Consider the following 22,039-nt stretch of genomic DNA (forward strand, 5'->3'; position numbering starts at 1 on the left):
TTAGAATTTATGCGATAAATGTCTTCCTAGTTTACATATTTGGTCTTATATAGTGACTGCCTATCTTCTAGGAGGATCCATAATAGGAGGAGGGGTTTTAGATTCGGAAAACCCATTTGAAACTTTAAAAAATGCTTAATTAATCTTTTTTATTTTAGAATAGAAACAGGATCAGATATGTCTATTTTAAATTTTGATTCAGATCAGAATGGTTGAGAGATGTCGCAGGAAGATAGTCTTTCGATCATATGAGAAAACTATTTAACACTCAGAAAACACAGAATTGTGTGTGCATTGATGCTAACATTCTTGTTTTCTTGAGGAAAAAGTAAAACAAGCGGAAAGGCGGTACATATTTGTGGATGACTTATCAGTAAATAAATCATTTAAGTAAAACGTATATAGATTTCATGAAACTGAAACTAATTAGCTTAATGTCTTTCTCATGGTACTGAACACTGTGTTGAAGCGAATTCAATCTAATCGGTAAGTCTGAATTACAAAATCAGAACAAAGTATACGATCTGCTTTAACTTCCAGCCTGTTCCTTTCTATGTATTCGTTCAAAACCGAAACTGTTTCACTCCAGTCATTTCTTTGGACAAGTCAGACAGCATTAATGATTGAAAATTCATATTTTAACGCCTTCAGATTTTCAGTTCAATTCAAGGGAAAACATTCTACATGTGCGAAAAAAACATTATTACAGAATTGAAACATTTCGAAGAAAAAATGAAACATATTCTTTATACAAGAATTCGGTGCTACAGGAAAGTGGAGAACGATACAAACTCATATTAATGGCAAAATAACGTTAACAGTACTTATCTGTTCCTCATAACAAGTTTTCGAAACAGTAAAACTATTTTAAGCACCGCCCGGAGCAAGCTATGTCTGCGAATAATAATAAAAAAACCAATTCATTTTCATAATCATATGGATCTCGGGTTTTATAATGAGAGTAATTAATTCGAAAGATTGGTCCCATTTTGAAAAAGAAATCAACCGCCGACAGATTTCTGTTTCACCTTATTTGTAAGCAGCACCTCATCAAATGGGAAAACAGTTATTTTAACAGGAAAACAGTACATTTTCTTTCGTTACTTTTCTGATAAATAAAAGCTGATTAAGAGGCACTATCTGTAAGAGTGAGAATGTTTGTGTTGGGTCTTGGCACAGTTGCAAAAAGTTGTTTCAATCCGAACTCTTTTTACATCATATGCACCCCTATAGTAGTGATTTACAAAAAATATGTCACCAGTCCCCTATGACGTCATCCTAGGAAAATATGCCCAATAATCGACTTTTCGCCTAAAAATTCATAAAAATTCCAATTTTCTAGATAACTTTGTAAAACTTTTAGTACATGTTAGGAGTGTTTTTGACTACCTCTACACAAATTTCCAGCCTTTCAGACACCCCAGAAACCGTTCAAGTAAATTTAATTTTCATGTTTTTTCAACTTTTCTCAAAAAATCCCTCTAGAAGCCATAAAATTTCAAATCGTATTCATATTCCCCGCCAAGTGTTCTATTAGATCCAATCAAAATCATAAAAAAACCATTGGACCATCTTGAGATATTTCTGCCCACTTCTCCCTCAAACCCACCTAGGTATGGGGTGGTACTTTTTTAAGACGCACGCGTCAAAATTTTTTGCCGCAGAGGGACCAAATTGTCCCCCTTTTTGCATCGTTAATAACTTTGCCCGTTTTTGAGCTTTTCACAAAATTCTTCTTGTGGTCATTGGAAAATCGCCGTCCCGTCATTCCTGGAAAATTTGGTGGTGATTCCATCATTTGTGGCCGAGCTATGAGCCGTAGAGTGAAAGTCATTTCATTTTGGCTTGAAAAGTTTTGGTTTTTTAATGTTTTTTAGACTTTTAAATTTTGTTGTGGGCTTAGTTTTGGGTGTAAAAATAATATTTTTATATGACTACGTAGAGAAAAAACAGGGCTAAATGGAGAAAAAAGAATTATGTTGATACCTCTTTTCAAAAAAATTTTACAGAGAGAAAAGTGAAAATATTGAAATTTCTGAAAATTTCCGATTTTGTTTACTTTCCTCCTTAAATTTCGAGTTCTATCCGACAGATTTTTTTGAATTTCGGTATATAGGTGCAAAATAAGATGGGGAATCATCTTATTGCGTCAGAATTGTGATTTAAGACACCCCCCGCCTGCTACGGCCGATGATTTGCCGAAAAAATCGAAAAAACTACAGTACCCCGAAATTCCCGCTCATTTCTTTCACCGGTTGTAACTCGCTCAGTTTTGAGAAATTTCAAGATCCATAAAAAAAGAAATGTGTAGAAAAAAAATCTCTATCGAACCATGTAAAATTCGATATACTTTTAGCTGGTAAAACTATCAGAAAACCGGATTTTGTGATTTTCTTAGTTTTCTGTCATGCGGTGGATTTCTTCCATTCGCTGTCCTGAGCACTGGATTCACTGAATCGCTCTGAATTTTTGAAACCGATCTAAACTTTTTGAGATCTAATGGAACCGAAAAGTCCGATCAAAAAATATTCAAGCCGGACGATTCTGTGGAGAAACCTGAATCTCCACTGACATTTTTTTCGAATACACTGACCATTTTGTCACTGTATGTGTCATTGTACTGCTGCGAGGTGCGCCCCTCTTTTCTACGCTCACCATGAGAGCGCCACTTCGTGCATCGGTGGCGCAGTGGTTGAGGGCGGGTGTGAGAATCAGCAGGGCTTTGGTTCAAATCCAACTGTTTATTATTGTTTTTGTTATTTTTTGTATGAACTTTCTAAAAGATTGTGCTAAAAAATCTTTACTATGAACAAACGCAAACGGATGTATGTTTGTTTGTCTGTCGCCGATCCTACCGCCCTCCCTACTGAACCGATTTTTTTCAAATTTGGACCAAAACATCAGAAATTTTCTCTTAATGATGCACGTCTTTTTCTTTTTTCAAAATTCTCAAAATGACGTCTTCTGAGATAGAAACACTAATAAAGCATAGAGGAATCGATAGCGGAAAAAGGGGGAGAGACAAAGCGTCGTCTTTTCTTTCCTCGCCCCTGCCGCAGGTTCCCTTGGGCCGCATGGATCAGGTGGATGCGTAGCAGCGTCCGATCTGGCAAGTTAAGCTACAGTTAGTTGGTTCGAACCCATACCAGGACGTGAAGGATTTTTTGATATCAGTGGATTCCGGAAAAATAGAGGATTCCAAACGTGTGGTCCGTTTCTGGATTGATCCACGTCATAAAAAGTTATGAGCCGTTTTCTAAAATGTGAAGACGTGAAGGATGTTTTGATATCCTCGGATTCCGGAAAAATAGAGGATTCCAAACGTGTGGTCCGTTTCTGGATTGATATACGTCATAAAAAGTTATGAGCCGTTTTCTAAAATGTGAAGACGTGAAGGATTTTTTGATATCAGTGGATTCCGGAAAAATAGAGGATTCCAAACGTGTGGTCCGTTTCTGGATTGATCCACGTCATAAAAAGTTATGAGCCGTTTTCTAAAATGTGAAGACGTGAAGGATGTTTTGATATCAGTGGATTCCGGAAAAATAGAGGATTCCAAACGTGTGGTCCGTTTCTGGATTGATATACGTCATAAAAAGTTATGAGCCGTTTTCTAAAATGTGAAGACGTGAAGGATTTTTTGATATCAGTGGATTCCGGAAAAATATAGGATTCCAAACGTGTGGTCCGTTTCTGGATTGATCCACGTCATAAAAAGTTATGAGCCGTTTTCTAAAATGTGAAGACGTGAAGGATTTTTTGATATCAGTGGATTCCGGAAAAATAGAGGATTCCAAACGTGTGGTCCGTTTCTGGATTGATCCACGTCATAAAAAGTTATGAGCCGTTTTCTAAAATGTGAAGACGTGAAGGATTTTTTGATATCAGTGGATTCCGGAAAAATATAGGATTCCAAACGTGTGGTCCGTTTCTGGATTGATATACGTCATAAAAAGTTATGAGCCGTTTTCTAAAATGTGAAGACGTGAAGGATTTTTTGATATCAGTGGATTCCGGAAAAAGAGAGGATTCCAAACGTGTGGTCCGTTTCTGGATTGATCCACGTCATAAAAAGTTATGAGCCGTTTTCTAAAATGTGAAGACGTGAAGGATGTTTTGATATCCTCGGATTCCGGAAAAATAGAGGATTCCAAACGTGTGGTCCGTTTCTGGATTGATCCACGTCATAAAAAGTTATGAGCCGTTTTCTAAAATGTGAAGACGTGAAGGATTTTTTGATATCAGTGGATTCCGGAAAAATAGAGGATTCCAAACGTGTGGTCCGTTTCTGGATTGATCCACGTCATAAAAAGTTATGAGCCGTTTTCTAAAATGTGAAGACGTGAAGGATGTTTTGATATCCTCGGATTCCGGAAAAATAGAGGATTCCAAACGTGTGGTCCGTTTCTGGATTGATCCACGTCATAAAAAGTTATGAGCCGTTTTCTAAAATGTGAAGACGTGAAGGATGTTTTGATATCCTCGGATTCCGGAAAAATAGAGGATTCCAAACGTGTGGTCCGTTTCTGGATTGATCCACGTCATAAAAAATTATGAGCCGTTTTCTAAAATGTGAAGACGTGAAGGATTTTTTGATATCAGTGGATTCCGGAAAAATAGAGGATTCCAAACGTGTGGTCCGTTTCTGGATTGATCCACGTCATAAAAAGTTATGAGCCGTTTTCTAAAATGTGAAGACGTGAAGGATGTTTTGATATCAGTGGATTCCGGAAAAATAGAGGATTCCAAACGTGTGGTCCGTTTCTGGATTGATATACGTCATAAAAAGTTATGAGCCGTTTTCTAAAATGTGAAGACGTGAAGGATTTTTTGATATCAGTGGATTCCGGAAAAATATAGGATTCCAAACGTGTGGTCCGTTTCTGGATTGATCCACGTCATAAAAAGTTATGAGCCGTTTTCTAAAATGTGAAGACGTGAAGGATTTTTTGATATCAGTGGATTCCGGAAAAATAGAGGATTCCAAACGTGTGGTCCGTTTCTGGATTGATATACGTCATAAAAAGTTATGAGCCGTTTTCTAAAATGTGAAGACGTGAAGGATTTTTTGATATCAGTGGATTCCGGAAAAATATAGGATTCCAAACGTGTGGTCCGTTTCTGGATTGATATACGTCATAAAAAGTTATGAGCCGTTTTCTAAAATGTGAAGACGTGAAGGATTTTTTGATATCAGTGGATTCCGGAAAAATAGAGGATTCCAAACGTGTGGTCCGTTTCTGGATTGATCCACGTCATAAAAAGTTATGAGCCGTTTTCTAAAATGTGAAGACGTGAAGGATTTTTTGATATCAGTGGATTCCGGAAAAATAGAGGATTCCAAACGTGTGGTCCGTTTCTGGATTGATCCACGTCATAAAAAGTTATGAGCCGTTTTCTAAAATGTGAAGACGTGAAGGATTTTTTGATATCAGTGGATTCCGGAAAAATAGAGGATTCCAAACGTGTGGTCCGTTTCTGGATTGATCCACGTCATAAAAAGTTATGAGCCGTTTTCTAAAATGTGAAGACGTGAAGGATTTTTTGATATCAGTGGATTCCGGAAAAATAGAGGATTCCAAACGTGTGGTCCGTTTCTGGATTGATCCACGTCATAAAAAGTTATGAGCCGTTTTCTAAAATGTGAAGACGTGAAGGATTTTTTGATATCAGTGGATTCCGGAAAAATAGAGGATTCCAAACGTGTGGTCCGTTTCTGGATTGATCCACGTCATAAAAAGTTATGAGCCGTTTTCTAAAATGTGAAGACGTGAAGGATGTTTTGATATCAGTGGATTCCGGAAAAATAGAGGATTCCAAACGTGTGGTCCGTTTCTGGATTGATATACGTCATAAAAAGTTATGAGCCGTTTTCTAAAATGTGAAGACGTGAAGGATGTTTTGATATCAGTGGATTCCGGAAAAATAGAGGATTCCAAACGTGTGGTCCGTTTCTGGATTGATATACGTCATAAAAAGTTATGAGCCGTTTTCTAAAATGTGAAGACGTGAAGGATTTTTTGATATCAGTGGATTCCGGAAAAATAGAGGATTCCAAACGTGTGGTCCGTTTCTGGATTGATCCACGTCATAAAAAGTTATGAGCCGTTTTCTAAAATGTGAAGACGTGAAGGATTTTTTGATATCAGTGGATTCCGGAAAAATAGAGGATTCCAAACGTGTGGTCCGTTTCTGGATTGATCCACGTCATAAAAAGTTATGAGCCGTTTTCTAAAATGTGAAGACGTGAAGGATGTTTTGATATCCTCGGATTCCGGAAAAATAGAGGATTCCAAACGTGTGGTCCGTTTCTGGATTGATCCACGTCATAAAAAGTTATGAGCCGTTTTCTAAAATGTGAAGACGTGAAGGATTTTTTGATATCAGTGGATTTCGGAAAAATAGAGGATTCCAAACGTGTGGTCCGTTTCTGGATTGATCCACGTCATAAAAAGTTATGAGCCGTTTTCTAAAATGTGAAGACGTGAAGGATGTTTTGATATCATCGGATTCCGGAAAAATAGAGGATTCCAAACGTGTGGTCCGTTTCTGGATTGATCCACGTCATAAAAAGTTATGAGCCGTTTTCTAAAATGTGAAGACGTGAAGGATTTTTTGATATCAGTGGATTCCGGAAAAATAGAGGATTCCAAACGTGTGGTCCGTTTCTGGATTGATCCACGTCATAAAAAGTTATGAGCCGTTTTCTAAAATGTGAAGACGTGAAGGATGTTTTGATATCCTCGGATTCCGGAAAAATATAGGATTCCAAACGTGTGGTCCGTTTCTGGATTGATCCACGTCATAAAAAGTTATGAGCCGTTTTCTAAAATGTGAAGACGTGAAGGATGTTTTGATATCCTCGGATTCCGGAAAAATATAGGATTCCAAACGTGTGGTCCGTTTCTGGATTGATCCACGTCATAAAAAGTTATGAGCCGTTTTCTAAAATGTGAAGACGTGAAGGATGTTTTGATATCCTCGGATTCCGGAAAAATATAGGATTCCAAACGTGTGGTCCGTTTCTGGATTGATCCACGTCATAAAAAGTTATGAGCCGTTTTCTAAAATGTGAAGACGTGAAGGATGTTTTGATATCCTCGGATTCCGGAAAAATAGGAGAAATCCAATTACGCTCCACTGTAACACCCTGAAGGGGGTGTTGAGAAGGAGGTTTAGTCGCCGTAAGGTGACGTGAACCGACTGGTTGTAAAAGTTTCGGATTTTCTGCTCGAACACGGGAAAAATATGGCCAGTCGGTGTCATAGTTTTGAACTCAAAAGCTGGACGTTCTTCCATTTTCCTTCAAGTCGAGCAAGCTAATTTTTGAATACAAAACTTGCTAAGCACCGCGCACGAGGCGCAGCCGAGTACTGCGGAGCCCGCCGGGAGGCGGGGGACGCTAGTCGATTTTTTCAAAAATCACATAAGGGTCCCCTTATGAAAAAAAATTTTTCACGAAAAATTCAAAGAAAAAATTTGTTTTGAAAACAGTCAGAATATTGATAAAACACATAAAATAAACCAATTCCAAGATGTTACACCTTAGAAATTAGTTTGAACCGATTTCGTTTTTTTCTTCACCAATTTTTTTTTCCGTTTTTTTAACGTTTTCATCAACAATTTCTACAGAAGCCATAAAATTTTAAATAATATACTAATTCCTCGCTAAACTTTGCATAAGTTCAAAATAAAACAGTTCCAAAACCATTGGACCATTACGAGATTTTTTCATTTTATTCAAAAATCACATAAGGATCCCCCCCATGGAAAAAATTTTTTATCGAAAAAAAAATTCTACATCATTTTCATGCAAAGACGTTCAAATTTTTTTTATAAATGGGTTTGTATTATTTTTTCAAACTTCTGAACGTTTTTGGGGATTTTTTGAGAAAAGTTAAAAAAAACATGAAAATTAAATTTACTTGAACGGTTTCTGGGGTGTCTGAAAGGCTGGAAATTTGTGTAGAGGTAGTCAAAAACACTCCTAACATGTACTAAAAGTTTTACAAAGTTATCTAGAAAATTGGAATTTTTATGAATTTTTAGGCGAAAAGTCGATTATTGGGCATATTTTCCTAGGATGACGTCATAGGGGACTGGTGACATATTTTTTGTAAATCACTACTATAGGGGTGCATATGATGTAAAAAGAGTTCGGATTGAAACAACTTTTTGCAACTGTGCCAAGAGGAATCCTCATCTTACAGACAACGCCTCTTAATTATGAAAATGTTCCTAGCTTCAGCAAATTTCGTCTTAAGCTGGCAGTATCAATTGGAAGGGAGTCGTACAAGAAGTGTTGAATATGGTCAAAATCATAGAGCTTGTTGTTTTGATGAATGTCACAACTTATTGAAAAACTAGCAGTAAGATTCACGACATACGAGAGAGCCATACAATTTGTTTTCCTGTTCTTGTCTCCATAACTATAATAATAGGAGGAGCGGTTCTAGATCCGGTATTGAGATACTCCATTTGAAATGTTTTTGATCTTTTCATTTGCGAATAGGAACAGAATCAGATATGTCTAGTTTGAGCTTTGATTCAGATCAGAATGGCAGAGAGATGTCACAGGAGGATAGTTTTTCGATGGTATGTGTAAGATAATTACTTGACACTCGTGAAAGACAAAATTTTCATTGATGCTAAAATTCTTGTTTTCATGAGAAATAAGTCATAACAAGCGGAAAGTCTCATCTGTGAATCAGTTTCTAACTTTAGGTAAAACAGATATAGATTTGATGAAACTGATAATTAGCTTAATGTCTTTCTCATGGTACTCAACACTGTTTGAAGCACATTCAATCTGATCGGTAATCAGACGAAAATTATAGTCTTAAAAACAGAAAAAAACCAAAGCTTGTTCCTTGGTTTTTTTTTAAACCGAAACTGTTTCACTCTAGTCTTTTCTGTGAACAAGTCAGACAACATTAATCCGTGTGCCGTTATTTCTTTTCAGTTTTTCTTATGAGGTCAGGATTTGTAAAACCGGGCACTATGTATCTCCGTGCAGACTTTCAGTTCAATTCAACGGAAAACTTTCTCCATGTGCACGGAGAAAACATTATTAAAAAATTGAAATATTTCTATTCAGTAATGCTCTAACAATAAGAAACACATTCTTTATATAAGAATTCGGTGCTACAGGAAATCGAGGCAACATGTTACTTATTATAATGACCGAGATCATGTTATCAGTATTTTTCTGCTTCTCATAAAAAGTTTCAGTCTTGATACAGTAGAACTATTTTAAGTATCTCCGGGGCGAGCTAACTGACTGCAAAGAATAATAAAAAATCACTTCATTTTCATAATCAGACTACGCATTTATTAATGAGAGTAATTAATTCGAAAGATTGGTTCCATTTTGAAACAGAAATCAACCAACGACAGATTTCTTGTTTTTTTTTCTAAGCAGCTTCTCATCGATTGGAAAAATAATTCGTGGATCACCGGGGGCTAGTATGACCATCAATTGTGCTAGGCATACAAAAAAATTCTATTTTCAGTTTCATTTTCATGTGAAAACTGTAACAAATTATTCAAAAACACTGCTTGATCAATTATCCCGATCCATTATAACCCGCTTTGAAATATTTATTTTTAAATTCAAAACAACTTGTTTGTGTTACAGCTACCTACTGTTTTATTGCAAAATCATTGGGAAATCACTGCAAAAATGTCCGAATGGAAAGTGATACACGGAATAGATTAACTTTAAAAATTTTGATGTAAAATACCGCTGTTTCAAACTCAGCAATTTTCGGATATCATATTATAGTTAACACAAGTAGATGAAACTGTAAATCATAGTTTCTTTCCAAATCAAAACGCCATAATGGGTATGACTTCGCAGAAAATATGGCTCTGTTCCAAAATCGGAGGCCCATAAAAAAATCGGAGGCCCATGGCAGAATCGGAGGCCCATGATAGATAGAGAATGTCATCGTTTATAAATAATGAAAAACTCCCTTATAAGCAGCTGAAGTAGTGCAGAAGTCTGAAAACCATGTTGTAACTACATAATGCGCAAAGCTGATTTTTTTTTTCATTCATTGCTAATTATTGAACTGGATCCTATGATTTTTTGAGTTGAAAATGTTGAGTAACTTTTATATTAGGTTGGCAAGAAAGTTTTTGACCATGATTTGTTTTGAATACTATCGCACACTCGACGAGAATCAAAATAACATACACACATTTTCAGTTACACAAACTCTCTGGGAGTTTAATAATAGTTGAATTTTCTCTTGCGGTTTCTCTTGTCCAAGCACCACACCCGTTTTCATTCTTGATCATTCACTCCTTCACCATGGTTTTTCATTCTTTGCTCAAACTAAATCCAAATCTGGCAGCGGCAGTTGCCAAATAACTTAAGTTTATAAGAATGAACCCCACTATCGTTTCACTATAAGTAGTTGGCTTTGTTATTTTAGGAAACACATCTTCTCTATGGTCGAAGGGACATGTACTAACATACCATAGGAACAGCGTTTGTACACGCTGTTAGCTGTAGAGAGAGAATGTCCATCCCAGTCTTCTTGTGAGTTATTAGTGACAATCCACACTATTCAATCCACAGTTAAAAAATTCTTGAAATGTGTCGGCAAGAAGAAAAAATGAGACATGAGTTCGCCATATTTTGGTCGAGATTTTCCTTTAATGAAGGGTAGTTCTGCAGCTTCAATTTCTCTGTTCTCTATCAAATTTTAATTGATTCAACTATTTGGTAAATTTTAATGAAGAGAGGGTCTTGTACAGTAACCACCACAGAAACTTCCAGTGAATCGGCGTTGATCTAACGCCAGCAGACATTGTCAAATGAGAACAGTCCCAAACGAAAGTCATGGTTTCCCTACACACCGTATATAAATGGAATCTTCTTGGCAAGTCTAAAACAATAATCTTAAACAACTATTCTTTCAATATTCAAGAAATGGAAGCTATACGCGAGTCCTCAGCTCCACGCGGTCAAAAAGTCCACCACCTCCATGATTTTGCTCTTCCACGTGTTCCATTACCGACGACGTATATTCTCACCTAATTCGACAAAATAGTTCTTGCTTACTCAAATTACAGCTCTGACCTTCCTCTATCGGATTGTCATATTTTCGGGGTAATCCAGCGTGTTACCGCAGCATAGGACTTCGAAACTTGAAGTCAAGTCGAAAAATAGGCCATAGTTTATTTTGGCCTGAAGCAACCGGAGTTTTGGCAAGAGGGTACCGGGAACGTACCCAGTAAACATCAGACTGTTGCTTACCAAGATAGTCACTATGAATGCTATTGGCTATGTTTTCTGTGTGAGCAGGAATAACTTGAGTTATGGTCAAAAACTTTCTTGCCAACCTAATAAAAACAAAATATAATGTTAGAATGCTTCTGTGCTTCTTGATCATCGTGCTACAGCTCCAGAAGTCCAAAGTGGTATGCTCGGCTAAATCGTCATAAATCATTGAAAAATGGTTCAAAATGGTTGAACATTGCAGGAAAATATGTTTATTATGTTTATTAACAATTTTATAATCAAAAATAATGTTTTTGATTTAAAAAATTTTGATGTTTTTTTCATGCGAAAAATTTTGGTTTCCAACTTTTGCCCAATTTTTCATGTTTTTTGATTATAAAACAGTAACAATTTGCGAGTTTGAGTTAAATTTTTATGAAACATCAGATTTAGATTTTCATTAATTTAATTATAGCTGTTTCATAATCAAAAAACATGAAAAATTGGGCAAAAGTTGGAAACCAAAATTTTTCGCATGAAAAAACATCAAAATTTTTAAATCAAAAACATTATTTTTGATCATAAAATTGTTAATAAACATAATAAACATATTTTCCTGCAATTTTCAACCATTTTGAACCATTTTTCAATGAGTTATGACGATTTAGCCGAGCATACCACTTTGGACTTCTGGAGCTGTAGCACGATGATCAAGAAGCACAGAAGCATTCTAACATTATATTTTGTTTTTATAAAAGTTACTCAACATTTTCAACTCAAAAAATCATAGGATCCAGTTCAATAATTAGCAATGAATGAAAAAAAAAATAAAAATCAGCTTTGCGCTTACAACATGGTTTTCAGACTTCTGCACTACTTCAGCTGCTTATAAGGGAGTTTTTCATTATTTATAAACGATGACATTCTCTATCTATCATGGGCCTCCAATTCTGCCATGGGCCTCCGATTCTGCTACGGGCCTCTTATTTTTTTATGGGCCTCCGATTCTGCCATGGGCCTCCGATTTTTTTACGGGCCTCCGATTTTTTTACGGGCCTCCGATTCTGCCATGGGCCTCCGATTTTTTTATGGGCCTCCGATTTTGGAACAGAGCCGAAAATATTATATGACACAGTGCAAAAAAAAACTAGCTCCGTTCCAAAATGAAATCATAAAAACCTTTTTTATATCAGGGAAATGCGGTGAAAACGGTTTGTCTTCCAGCTTCGGTTCCAGTTACGCATTTTTTCAGTGTGATGATTCATAACATAGAGGCAATTCAACTTCAAAACACACCGATCACTCCCAGTGGATTCGTTTCAAAAACCAACGCTCAATATGAAGATTTGAAGAAACTGGAACGATTGACAAATAAAAATCGTTAATGAATAAGAACTGAGACGCTTTATGGTTTTCATGAAACGTTCAATACTTTTTGTTCTCAAATTTTGGAATTCTTCTATTGAGATCAATTTTCATAATCGTAAATAATAATAAAAATAACTCAGAGATGGTTGTCATTGTTTCTATGCGTTTCGGAATGTGTAGTTTCGAAATAAATCCTGAAATCCAGAAACTTTTTTGAAACTTTGGACTTAAAAGAAAAAAATTCAAAGTTGTCTCGAAATGGATCATGATTCCTAAAATTCTGATAGTGGGTATACATACATATGTAGGGAATTTGAAGCCGATGAATTATTCAAAAAAAAACACTTACGCGCACATGATTTAATGGAAGCATAGACTCAATGATATTATATTTTTTTCTCCAAAACCACTAAAATGTTACAATTAGGCATTATCGGTTTCTCGAAACAGTATCGAATGTCACTTTGAATGAACAATTTGATAATGTTGTCTATTGCAATTTTAAAAAAAGTTCGTATCAGTATGCTTCTACTTTTCAGCTGCCTGTGAATTATGAGAACACGAATATCGTATTATTGAAAATCAACAGAGTCAAGGACGCCGTGAAAGAGTCCCAAGTTCCTCCAACTCCTGACCCTAATTAGTTAATTAAGAATTTTGAAGAATTTTAAGAATTTTAAGGAGAAGGCATGCGTGGAGGGCCGCGAATGCAGTCCGTCCTGATCATACTAGCAACCGAAATTGGACGGGTCTTGAGATAACTCGCTTCAAAATGACAATTGGAGTTGATCACTCTATCAAGTTGTAGATCTCGGTGAAATCTACACAAGTCTATTATCATTTTCACTATGAGTTTACTGAGAATTGCTGTAAAATCTGTTTAAGAATCAAGGCCCGGCTTAACTCATTTTACGGCTGTATATATTTTTGTGGTTCATTTTCAAAAAAATTGTCTCTTTCTATTCTTTGAACCATTTCTTCCCATTTTCTGCGTGAACTAATGAATTTTCAAGATGAAGATAGGAACTTTTCAGCCCGAAAAAGCCAATGAAAATGAAATTTCAGGAGAGCCGCGGAAACACAAACAGGTTCAACTGATTCTGTTCGAGAATTCATATTTTCGAGGAATTTTCTTACTTCCTGAAGTCGTAATATCCTCATTTTTTCAATAGCTTATGCGTGGTGACCAGTATGGCCATCAATTGAGCTTGAAATTAAAAATACAAATACATTTTCAGTTTCATCTACTTGTGTTAACTGTAACAAACTATCCAAAAACATTAGTACGATTTTAAAATAAATCCATTCATTGTAGAGAACTATAATGTAATTTTTAAAGAAAACCTTTTCTATATTTATTTAGTTATTATTTTGATTCCATTGTAATCTGCTCTGTAACATTCATTTTAAAATTCAAAATCACTTTACTTTCGTTTCAGATGCCTTCTGTTTTACAAAACTATAAAAAGAAAAGATGATACCAAAGTCAGTTATTGGAATGGAATTTTACTCTACACCGGTTTCGAAAACTAGTAAAGAAATAAACCTGGTTCCGGGAAAAGAACGTGTTTGTGACAGTGATTGCTACAAAGTGAGATAATTATTTTCCCGCATCATCTGGGACTTAAACATTCAGTTTTGAGAAAATGTACGCTCTTTGAGTATTCGTTTGGATCAAAAATCCCTGAATGATATTATGTAACTACAAAACACATTTCCTTCGCATCGAGGATTCGCATCGAAAACCAACAGTCAATATGAAAATTCATAAAAACAGAAAAGAACGAAAAATAAAAATCGTTAAAAATGAGAACTTCCGTTGTTCAGTATCTTACTGTTAACATTTGATTCAATGCAAAAAAGAGGTAATGTTGAAACAGGATTTTTGTTTAATTTCTTCTGAAATCTGCAAAAATTACTCTGTACTACCAGAAAAGCCGCAAATGCTGTAAAACAAAAAAATTCAAGATTACCATAAAACAGAGATTTATTTTTTTGCAGCTAGGATTACTGCACTGATTTTTCAAGCCCATTACGAAACCAATTCATAAAAATAATCTTCTATTAATATTTAATTAACACAATAATTGAAACTGCGTGCTCTGAATTAGTTGTCTATGTGAACTTTTCCAAGATGCCAAAAACACTGCTCTAATGAAATCTATGTACCATTAATTGATAAAATTTTGATATAGACTCATTCAATTGGTGAAACAGACAAAAATTATGTTTCGCACATTCTTTTTATCGGACACTCTCTGATGAATCTAATTCTGTAAAGTAATCGAAAAGCGGTCGATTTCACTCTTGTCTTTTCCAAGTAAGTACTACAATATATTTTCAACAAGATAATTACAAAATCTAGTGCAACAGTAATTTCCGGTACTGTTTGGTTAAAAATTGACTATTAGTTCATTAAAAAAGAACTCAATATTCAGTATTTGAAAAATGCACGTTCAAATTACTTTCATTGTAATACTACAACCATTGTAACACTACAACTAGAAACTCGTGGAAACAGTAATAATAGGTTGACTGCAAAATGAACATCCCAAAATTAGTGTTAATTTTGCAAAAAACAAAATGTGTTTCAGCTTCAAAACTTGGTTAGGTCAAACCGATGAACATTCGATTTTGACATAGATTTTATAATTTTTTGTCTAAGTAAAATTGCTAAATTTTGATAATAACCCCTTACAGTTTTCGGTGCGATGTCTGAAATTTCATGTTTCAATGCAATGTGAACAGTCTTCGCGTTTTGAAGTAGCGATTTTCTCTATATTCGGATATGCAACTTCACAATTGTACAAAAAAAAAGAATATCTTAGCAAAGCACTGGTAAAAATGTTTTGAATTGAAAAAATTTTAGCAAGACCTAGATTTTTAAAGCTTTATTAAATTTCCAACTGCAGAAAAAGAAAGTTGAAACTGTGTTCTTATGAGCCTGAACTCACCAATCATTTTGATCGAAACACTGGAATACTGTTAAGAATCTGTTAAGAAGATGAATTTAAAAAAAAAATCACTAGAATAAAATTTCACACGGCTTGAATACTATAAAACACTTTTATTAGGAAACAGATTTTTTCGTTTTTTATATGAATGCAATTGTCCACGGAGCACAATTTTCCGTTGATACAACTTATATGTCTTTTTTGAAATTGTAACTTTCCCACAAAAATAAGATTCTGGCTATTTTCTCCTTTCCCGTTAGTTTATGTACGTACATGCCTTTTAAACGTCTAACTTCATTGAAAGAAATCCTCTATACTTCAACGTTTTCTTTTAGTATTTTGTATTACAGACCGTACTATTATACTAGCTCCACAATAACTGAAAGTGTTGTGCAATCATGTGGAGATTTATAAAAACAGTAATCGCAGCTACATACATCTTGATGGAGCGCTATTTTTTCTGAAAGGAACCATCAAAATAATAGTTTCTTGAAATAGCCCTCTTGACGATCTTCGGATCGAATTAATTCAAAACTGTATTCTTATTTCCCGAAGAATTGAAACAGTGTTATTTGTTTTCATTAAATCTGCGGAGTTTAAATGTTCTCCACAATGAGAAAGATGTGAATACGGTAGAAATCATGGTGGAAATGTTTCTTATGGATTACAAAACTTTTTGAGACACTACGAAAGAACCATCCGTGCTTACTCCTGTTTTTGCCTCCACAACTACCCACATTACAACAATAACAATTTTTTCTTATTCTCCTTCCCCCTTGCCCTACACATATTATATAAGTCTCCTTATTTCCCGGTTTCCTTTTCTCAGGTTTAGTCTCGTGAGGGACTTTACCTGACCTCCAGTGACATTTATTGTATACTTAAATAGTTAAATAAAAATATCAAATATCAAACAAAGAGACAGCATGATTGATGTATTGCTTTATGAGACGTTTTATGGTTTTCTTGAAACGTTCAACAATTATTTTTTGTTTAGTCCAAAGTTTGGACGTCTGTATTCAGTACTTGTCTTTAAAGAGGTATTTATTGTCGGGGAGCAATAATGCCGACTAATGCAGAGTGTTTCAATGAATAATTTCCGTATTTATTGATAACTAAAAAAAAATGTTTCTAATTTTTTTTGTCAATATTTGTTTTTTTGTTAATAAATTGATGAATTCTTTTTTTCTGAATCTTTCTGCTGTTTTTGATAAAAATTAATTCAAATTTCATACAAATAAATTCAAAAAATGATTCTCATTGTCATTCGAACTAAATCATTAATAATAGTGAGACCTATACAATGATTTCTTGGTAATTTGAAACCGATTAATACTTTTTAAAAAACACTTCAGGACACATGATTTAATGGAAGCATAGACTCAATGCTATGGTATTTTTTTTAACAAAAAATGAACAGCTGAAAAAATTATAGTTGATGGTACAATAGAACATTATCGGTTTCTTGAAACAGTATTGAATTCCACTTTGAATCAATGATTTGATAGGTTGTCTGTTTCAATTGAAAAACTTTCATATCAATAACTTCAGCTAACTATGACTACTAAGACCGGCAACAGAATTTCGTTCTATTGAAGATCAGCAGAATCATCGACGTCGTGAAACAGATTTTGAAGTTTGCAAAATGTTGTTTCAGTAAAAAATTTCATGTTTCCAAAGTATGTTATTCAGTAACCATTGTGCAGCTTTCAGGATTGCCAGAATAGTATGCTGGAATTGTCTCGCGATTTGACAAAAGGAACACCAGTAAATTGGTGGAGGGAAGTTGGTGACTAAGTGAAACGTAAATTCTTATTTTTTAAAAAACACACTTTCTTTCTAGTTTTGATTAAATATATGTCTTTTCACTTGTAAACTGTTCTTGAAATCGAATTGATTTAGGATTAATGTGATTTTACATTAAATAATTTCTGTGTAGGGTGAAACATGAGAAAATAGTGTTCATTTCATATCCCTTGGGTATGAAAATAAAGTTTTTTGCCTTTTTTGAATTCTCAATCTAGAATTAGTTTGTACTTTATTATTATCAGTTGGCTTTATAAAATTTCACTGTCACAGTTTTCTGTGAAAAAAAAAGAAAAACTCTATACAATGTAATCTTTTGACTCAAATTATTATGATATGCGCACATCGGGAAAGAAAATTGAAGAATGAGCAAAATGCCGATAAATTCAGCAATAATAACTAACACAGCTGTTGTGCACAATAAAAGAAGATAAAGAAACTTGATGGAGACAGAATATGAAATCATTTTCACAACGAAATAGAGTTAATCTCATAAATGCAATTCTGACAATCAGAACATTACTTGGACATAACATGACTTCATTGTTTAAAATAAGGAAATAACTTTGAGAAAACAGTAAATTTCGTTAACGCGAACCAGATTTTTAAAAGATTTTCACATAAGGCCATGAGTCACTAAAATACACCTATGAGTCATTATGAGCCAATAAAATCTATGAGGCACTAAAAGTCAATTAATTTCTAAATTATGTCAGTTCGATGCATCAGGAATATTTTGAATAACAATAGTTCAGAAATTTCAACGTCTCGAAGCCTTCGAGTTACCCAATGTAAATATTCTCTAAACAATATTAAGAGCATTTCTTTTCTTGTAACTTGATGTTAAAATACCTAAAACTATAAAGTTACTCCCGTTTTTTTGATTTCTTTATCTAGCTATTATTGTAGTTCAAAATCAATAAAAAAAATTTTGAGCATTTCATATTTTAGAAAAACTAGAGCTTGCGGCTCTATAAACTGATTGTCATTTGCAACATTTGTGACACAACTTTTACACTCCGATGTGAGAAAAAAATAGTTTCGCGTTTCTCATTGCAATCTACAGGTGAAACCTCGGAATAAACATAAATTATTTTTTTAAAGTGAGAAAATAGTTTTGAGAAACAGTAAGTTTCATTATCACTTTCCGTTATAAAAGCAGGAACAAGGAACCAATAACTTTTCCTTGCATTTTCCGTATTAGCACGGTACGCTTCTAACAACCGCGCTCTACTGAAACCGAAGAAAATTGTGTGCGAAATTGAGAGACTCGGAGAAAAAGAGACATTTTTCAAGGTCATTTCGGTGGAGCGCAGTTGTAAGAACTGTGCCGAGCTAATATAATGAAAGTTTGAGAAACACTCAGTGAAGCTCAATGTCTCTTTAACATATATCAGTTTGCTGTATCAGCAATGATTTGAATAACGTATCTTCTAAAAATGAAGTTTTGGAGAATTTAATGTGTATTCCCAAAATTACACAGGTATTCAAAAACTTAAGTTTACCTGTCTTTAAAAGTTTCCAGTTTTGTAGTGAGAAAAAAATCATCAACTTGAAAAAGAAACTTGGATTTATTCATCGAGGAACTTGTAATCAATTAATTATGTACATAATTATAAGGAGAGTTTAGAGAATTTGAAAAAGTCAGAATGCAAAACTTGAGAAAAACCACAAATAAAAATTGGAAGAAACCGGCAATTAAAAAAATAAGAAGAAGGGCGGGGCGGGTAAAGAAAGTTGAAAGCCCCATCAACCGAATAAAACTATTATGAATTAAAGGGAATGCACAAAATACAGAGATTAATTGAGTATCTCAATAGGAGAAAGTGAAAGCAAGGAAATCATGGATAGGCGCTACAAATAAGGTGTTATCAGAAGAAAATTAGTCGGTATTGAAGACATTTCCCAAATTTCTTCTGCCCACATTCATGAACATCTCTCCGAGATCGTTAGTTTTGGTGGTGTTGATTTCAGCCATCATCTGGGCGTGTGCCGCGCGGATCAGGTCCATCTTTTTCGGATCCTTTCTGGCTTTCCGCATTACATCACGATGAATCGCCATCATATCTGCTTCAAAGTCTTGGAGATCCTGTTCCGATGGAGCTGGGTTCTGAAATTTAAAAATTGGACATATGATTCTAATGTTTGGAGCATAGTTGTCAACCGAACCGAAAAGGGCCGGCGCGAAACAAGCTGAGTTATATGAGCTGAAAAACATATTTGTCCGAAATCCGGATTCCGGATTCCGGAAAATGAAAATTTGCATTCCGATTCCGGATTCCGGATTCTGAAAAATGAAAATTTTCATTCCGATTCCGGATTCCGGTTGTTTGAATTTTTTTCCGGAAACCTGAAGTTTAAGTTTAAAATTTTTTTTGAGTTTTAAAGACAACTGCATTACTTCTTTTTCGGGTTTGAACCTCGAAAGTAGTTTTAAATTTTATATATAATTAAAAACACTCAAAAAAATGACTTGGTCTATCAAATTTATCGAATCATTCCGGATTCCGGATTCCGAAATTCCGGAATTCCGGGTTTTTTTGACATTCCGGTTCCGGTTCCGGATTCCGGTATTTGAAAAACTTCATTCCGGTTCCGGATTCCGGTTTTTCGGAAAATGGCATTCCGTACAACTATGCTGACAATTATACGAAAATGCTGGTGACTAATCGTTAATGTACCGCGGGCCGGGTTAGAAAGCGGCACTTTATCCCGACTCGGGGTGCATTAACAGATGTTTATGCGACCCGTAGGTGGGTCACAGACATAGTTCTCGGTGAGAGCTACATTTTGGTATATTTTTCAGCTCACACGACTCAGTTTGTAGCGAGTTACGCGGTTGACAAGTATGGTTTGGATAACTTACAACAGACGCCGAAGAATCTGGCTCCATTGGTCCAGATGTGTCCATGGTCTGATCGGCGGGAATGAAAACAAACGATGCTTTTGGCATTGTCGCAGGGAGATACGAAGTGGCTATTGTTGATTGATCTGGCACAACTTCAACTTGTCGACGTTTGACCGGTGTAGCTGAGTAGTACTCCGCCTTGATGGCGTTCAGAGGCAATGTGGGTCTGAAGATTTGTGGTTTTTATGGAAAATAGGAAAAAAAGAGGAAAACTTACTTAACAGATGCTGGTGTGGCGGGTGCTGGTGTGGCGGGTGCTGGTGGTATGAGGTCCTCATCGTCATCGTCGTCACTATCATCCTCTCCGAGATCAATGACAATTGGGGCTCCATTTTCATCAACAAGATTTGCCGATCTCATTTTCTTTTCCATCTTCTCCGTGCGGAAGGGTTTTACAAAGGGATACGTTGGCCACGCCCACAGCTTCTCCTCCACCTCCTTTGGGGATAACTTATCCGTTTTGATATGCTTCAGAAGGCGGTTGTAGAGGTGCTGCTTTGCGGATCGGAGGCAATCCCTTATGATTGAGGCTGAAAAAATACATTAATTTATAAGAAAAATAATAATAATATAACTTACGATGCACGACGAGTCCTGTTCTTTTATACACTGAAACTGCCGTTGTGCAGTACCATTTGTGAATATTCGCTCTATTCTTGGCACCTTCCATTGGATGTTTGGTGCTGGAATCCAGAATGATCCACTCGAGCAACTGCTTACTGTTTCTGGAGACAACAGTTGCCCACTTTTGCTCCTGCACATTTGGAGCTTGAATTGCGAACAGGTACTGAGGCATTGTCATGTGCGCACCGGGATTCTCAATTGGCAGAGAAGGAAGGACGACGTGTGGTGGTACCGGAAGTTCTTCCCAGAGTGGACGAGCGACGGGCTCTTGTTTGGGCATGCGCATTTCAGACTGCATTCTGGAAATGGAAATTAGAGAGTGGGAAAGAAACAGGAAGTAAGGAGGAGACGACATTGAGAATCAAACATTTCTGAGGCGCCGAAGAACGAAACGCGGAAATACGGAAGGTGGAAGACGGAATTCGGAAACGGAATTTTTTGGGGCGAAACCGGGCATTCCAGAACCATCAAATTTCGCCAACAACTGTGAAGAAAATCCTTTAAAAAAGGTAATGCCTGGAAAGGTAAAGGATAAAGGATAAAGGATAAAGGATAAAGGATAAAGGATAAAGGATAAAGGAATGGGTAAAGGTAAACGGTAAAGGGAAAAAGAAAAAGGATCAAGGATAAAGGTAAGGTTTCACGTTTCGTGTCAAAATGTCATGGTTTCAAAACGTCTCAAATTTCAAACGTTGGTTTCAAGATGTCCTGAAGCCATCTTTTCGCTACCGCAGTAAAGCGCGGATGGGAAAATTATAGGAAGCAACGTCAAGTATTCAGTTTGAATTCAAAGTCTAGCGCGACAAAACCTCGCGGCAATATTGCCAAAGTGGGAGGAGCCAATTAACCCCTACACACAGATCACATTTTCAAGGAAAACAGAGTACTAACTACTATCCCATTGGCAGAGGAAGAAAACAAGGGAGACACAGGAGACGAGAGGGTCTTGATAGAGAGTGTACGCTCTACAACAGCGAATCGTCGACTTTCGAAATAAATATTTAGAAGAGAGACCGATGCATTCATTCATGCGTAGAGAAACCCAATGAATGGAGGGAGCAGAGAAACACACAAACATATAAAGGGAGAGATTGTGTGTAAGAGAGAGAGAGAGAGAGTCAGAGAAAATTGCGAAAGACAAGAATATTC

The 22,039-nt window shown here is 35.7% G+C and overlaps 1 protein-coding gene across 1 annotated transcript; it reads right to left on the minus strand.

The window, feature by feature from the left end:
- Positions 1 to 19,240: 19,240 nt before the first annotated feature.
- On the minus strand, positions 19,241 to 21,188 carry GCK72_012437 (uncharacterized protein; the record flags this gene model as incomplete). Its single annotated transcript, XM_053729114.1, has 4 exons — positions 19,241 to 19,468; positions 20,225 to 20,432; positions 20,484 to 20,796; positions 20,846 to 21,188. 4 exons carry the CDS (start codon positions 21,186 to 21,188, stop codon positions 19,241 to 19,243), a joined length of 1,092 nt encoding a protein of 363 aa, XP_053583886.1.
- Between the last annotated feature and the right edge of the window lie 851 nt (positions 21,189 to 22,039).

This window comes from Caenorhabditis remanei, chromosome IV (assembly GCF_010183535.1).
Source record: "Caenorhabditis remanei strain PX506 chromosome IV, whole genome shotgun sequence".
Lineage (NCBI taxonomy): Eukaryota > Metazoa > Nematoda > Chromadorea > Rhabditida > Rhabditidae > Caenorhabditis > Caenorhabditis remanei.